Source organism: Triticum dicoccoides, chromosome 5B, assembly GCF_002162155.2.
Source record: "Triticum dicoccoides isolate Atlit2015 ecotype Zavitan chromosome 5B, WEW_v2.0, whole genome shotgun sequence".
NCBI classification, from domain to species: domain Eukaryota; kingdom Viridiplantae; phylum Streptophyta; class Magnoliopsida; order Poales; family Poaceae; genus Triticum; species Triticum dicoccoides.
In genome coordinates, this window is record NC_041389.1 from 719,972,651 (window position 1) to 719,977,385 (window position 4,735).

A 4,735-nucleotide genomic window follows, 5' to 3' on the forward strand; every position below is an offset into this window, starting at 1 on the left:
GGGGGGGGGGGCGTAGTACCCTAGAAACCTTGACATGAACAATCATAAGAATTTACAGAGCAGAAAATGTGGTTACTTACAGAGATATTATTTTTAACACGGAGGCAGCCAAGGAGAACAGATAAATCATTGCTTAACTTTGGTGGTTTGAGGATGATGAGGCAGCATTAACTGACAGATTTTGGACTGTCTTGTCATTAAGCCGAATATATGGAACATGGGAAATGTTTACCCATTCTGATCCTCCAGGTTTGAAATTGTTTTCTGTCTCACCCGAAAAGCCATTCATGACCAATTCTTGGAGGTTCTGTGGTACAACTCCTTCCAGGGAAACTGGTCTTGTCCATTTGAGATGAAGTATTGTTAATGAGGTAAGTCTTGCTAGTGTAGTAGGGAGCCGTTCCAGAAAATTACAGAAACCAAACTCGATTTTTTCGACAGAGATTAGCTGTTCAAACCATTCCTCCTGCTCTGGGGTAAAATAAAGGTCATCTATATAAGCGATGAGCAGATCTCGCACCGAAGGCAGAAAACAATTTCTATTGAACAAGCTGTAATCTGTAACCATATTGGTCAGTCGAAGTCCACTCTGCTCATCTTGTATAGTTGATTGGTCAGAGAATTCAGTAAGAATGTTGGGGCAACCATAAACATTAACTTTCCTGAGGTTGGGGAAACAGTGTAACCCATCAATCAAACGCAGCCCTCCACATTTTCTAAGATATAGATACTCAAGTGACTTCAAGTGTTGCCCAGAGAGTAGGAGTGTGTGATCGCAGAAAGACATGCTTAATTTTTTGAGATGTGTCAAGAGTTGTACATATTGTGGCAGTGCCTTGACAAAGTCCCCACAAACCGAGATGTCAAGTTCTGACAGCGAAGACATGAATGATAGATAAGGCACTTCTTTCAGCAAAGGGCAATCATGAAGTTCAAACCTTGTGACGCGTTGAAGTAGAGGGCCATGATCACTTTCTGCATGTGACCAGTTTGTCCATGATGTCATCAAAGAAACTTTTAAGTCTTCCAAATTTGGGAAACAATCAAAAGATGTTCCATCAACTTGCTTCACTGACGGCAAGTTATTTAGAGTGAGATGCTTGAGTGAAGTGATCTTTCCAAATGGTGGAAGTACAACTAGATGTCGGCAATTTCCAACATAAAGGGACTTTAGTTTTGTAAAGAGGTGAGCTTCTAACATCCAGCTCGGGAAACTTGTGGCCCCGTAACCTTCGATCATGAGCTCTTGCAGATTAGGATGTGGCTGCAATCCTTCAAGTACATCTTTGGATACATTTCTCCCCTTCAACTCCAAGGCCTCAAGGTGCTTCTTCTCAATCATATTGGCATCCATTGCCTCATGTTTGTTCTTGATGATGTGGATGTTACTGATGCAAAGTTTCCCAGATAACTCTTGCATGTACTTCAACTCACTTATCATGAATCCATTTCTCTTTCCAGCACTGAAGTTCTCCAATTCTTGAAGTTGACTTAGCTGCCCAATACCAGGAATCAGAGAGAGAGCTGTAGCATCAACATACAAGTGCCGTAAGTTGGCAAGCATGTTGATGGTTTGAGGAATAGTATTGCGAGCATATCCACGGAGGTATAAAACTTGAAGATTGCAAGGGAAGTTGCGCAAATTGCTGAATCTTGTGAAAGAAAGATCTAAGAACCTCAAATTTCTCAAGGATGCAATGCTAGGCAGCATATTCGTCATCACCTCCAAATGAGACAAGTCTAACACTCGAATGCTTCTTGAGTTGACCAACATATTGTCCACAACATCACAAATTGCATTACTGTCACAATGGCCAAACAATAAGATTGTCCGCAGATTCTTATACTTGTTGAGTTCATGAATTTGCATTTGATTGCCAACTTGCAGAGCCAAGTGGCGAACAGTTGGTGATGCTCTCTGGGAGGTCTCTTTGTGGAAGAAGCATTCATATGAAGAAACAGCAATTGCAAGAGCCCTTACTAGATCGTGCATAGTGTACCTCTTGTTGTCGAATGTAGACTGAAAAAATGATCTTTGTACAAGTTCATCAAAAACCTGATCTCCGATATCCTCTAATCTAGTTCCATCAAATCCACTGTGTTGGATGAAATCATGAGAAATCCACATACTGACCAATCTATCCTTATCAAACAAGTAGTTCTGTGGAAAGATCGAACAGAAAGCAAAGCTCTGCCTCTGTCTAGGGTGTAGATCTTGATAACTAATTCCCATGTATGGAAGGATTTCACATAAAACGTCACTCCGGTCCCACCAATCACTCTCCAGGATGCTTCTCCACTGGTCTATAGTTAATCTAGACCTCAATAGATTTCCCATTACTTTTGCTGCTAATGGAAGACCCTCTAGTTTTCTTGCTATTTTCTCACCAATAAACAAAAGAGTCGGATTGTTCTCAACCACAACATTGCTTGTGCCAAATGCATAATACTGGAACACTGGCCAAAAACTCTCCCATGGCAAAGGTGCTAGTGGAACTTGACATATTGTCGCCACTGTGTCGGCAACCCTTTTGCTTTGTGTTGTGACAACAACTACACTTCCTGGCACTTCACGAGCTATGGCAGTAAGCAAACTACTCCACTGGTCACACATCTCATCCCAAACACTGTCCAGCACAAGAAGGAACCTTTCTTCAGGGTGGAAGACATTTTGAATATTGTTGACAATTGTTTCCAAACTATCAGTGTAGTCAAAAGACGAATCATTTCCTTTAAAAGAGCACAACATCTCTTGCAATGTCCTTTTCATGCTGAAGTGTTTTGAAACATACACCCATGCTCTGTGCTTAAAGTAAAGCTTCACATTTTCATGATTGTAAATAATTTGAGCAAGGGTTGTCTTCCCAACCCCGCTCATACCAACAATTGGGACGACATCAACACCGCCAACGCAGTACCTTGCCCCAAGTTTTGCTCTTAAGCTGCTGGATTCTGGTTCAGAGCTAGATGAACCCAAAATAATTTTCAGTATCAACTCTAGAACTTCATCGCGGCCAAACACCTTGACATCAACTGGAACACGAGAAGTAGTCTCTCTCCGAATTCCTTCCTCCTTCATGGTGGTTAAATTACTCTGCTTCATTAGCTCAACAAATGTGTTGGACGTTGCACAAAGGTGGTCTAGCTTTTGCACAACACATTCAAGCCTTTTCATACTCTCATCAGGCACAATCAAACTTTTGAGGGCCCTGACGGATGATGAAATGAGCTCACTCACCTTGCGCTTTCCGGCAACTATCTCATGACAATCAAATCTGTCAAGCACATCCTCCGCTTCATAGGCAGCACTGTGGAGGTTCCTCAACCAGTTGGTAAGACTAGTGCTGACGATAAGCTGGTTGTCAGCCACCTCGGTTATGGCCTTCACGACGGTGAGGCTTGTGCGGAGTTTGGTCAGAAGCTCTTCAGTAGCATGGCTTACATTGTAGTTGCTCTCGAGGAAGTCCATTGTCTTGTCAACAACACGTTGAATAACTGCAGATGAGAAACCACCAGCTATCTGCTCTACAGCTGCAGACAGCATGATTTGGAACCCTGCAATAATGATATAATTTTTTAGCACATGTCTGTAAGAAGTTGTGCAAAGTTGTCTCATGTTAAGGAAGGGATGAGCATATTAATAATGAGCTTCATTTCGGCAAGGAGGTCTCTGCCTAACTATACAGGCCACTAAATGCGTAAAAACAAACTTTTCAAGCATTTGGTAACCTGACGAATTTTTCTTCCTGTATGAATTGGTAGGCAATACTAGAGATAAGCGCCTTTTAGACCTTGCCACAGGAAGAGTGTTTTTCAGTTTGTCAATCATTGAGTTAGTCACCTGTTCAAAAATCTATCCGTTGATTGACCTGGATACTTACTTATGTATCAGTTCTTTGATCAAGATCATCACCCAACAAATTATGTACTCCGAAGAATATGACATGGCATTAGATTTTATTGGTGACATTTCAATTTATTTAATGTTGACACACAACACCTACAAAGGAAGTTAATTTTTTTTGAGACTGGACTTTCAGCTCCCGGGTGCAGGGGCACCCTCATGAACAGTAAATTCAAAACAATATGAAAAAAGAATAAAAAAAATCTGAAACTTTGGGGGAACAAATATGATCAAACATTCAACGTTCATGCAAAGTTTTAGCATCAAAAAACATTCATGGAGCCCTCGCCGAAAAAAAAACAAAATCAGTGTTCAAAGTTATGTGTACTTTTGAGCAGTAATCAGTTTTTTTTTGTGAGGGCTCCTCGAGTGCTTTTTCTGGCTGAAAATTTGCGAGAACATCAAAAGTTTGATCATATTTGATCCCCCAAAATTTCAGAATTTTTCAATTTTTTTTCATCTTGTTTTCAAGTTACTGTTCATGAGGGTGCCCCTGCACCCGGGAGCTGTCACACCTTTCCCAATTTTTTTTCTATGTATACGCATCAGAAATTAGCTCTTGAGTTGCCCTGTACTCGAATCTTGTGAAAGCAGACTTCATTCCTCGAGTGCCTATGAAATTCTGCAAAACGGCTTCTCTAGGTAGTGTTGTAAATGATCAAATCTAGCAAATTCGTCACAGGCACAAGCCTGCATATCGGTATAACTTGAAGAGATGAACATATCATACAGAAATTTTGCAATATGCACTAGAAACACCTTAAACTTAAAAGCTTCAAGCATATAATCAATACATCTGAAACAAAATTACTAAACAAAACAAGGTATATA

The 4,735-nt window shown here is 40.7% G+C and overlaps 1 protein-coding gene across 1 annotated transcript in view; it reads right to left on the bottom strand.

Moving 5' to 3' along the window:
* LOC119312971 (putative disease resistance protein RGA4) overlaps positions 1–4,735 on the bottom strand; it is a 6,892-nt gene that overhangs the window by 1,753 nt on the left and 404 nt on the right. Inside the window, exon 2 of the mRNA XM_037588771.1 lies at positions 81–3,555. Coding sequence (XP_037444668.1) covers positions 134–3,544 — 3,411 coding nt within the window. The 5' untranslated portion in view covers positions 3,545–3,555 and the 3' untranslated portion in view covers positions 81–133. The remainder of the gene's footprint in view (positions 1–80; positions 3,556–4,735) is intronic.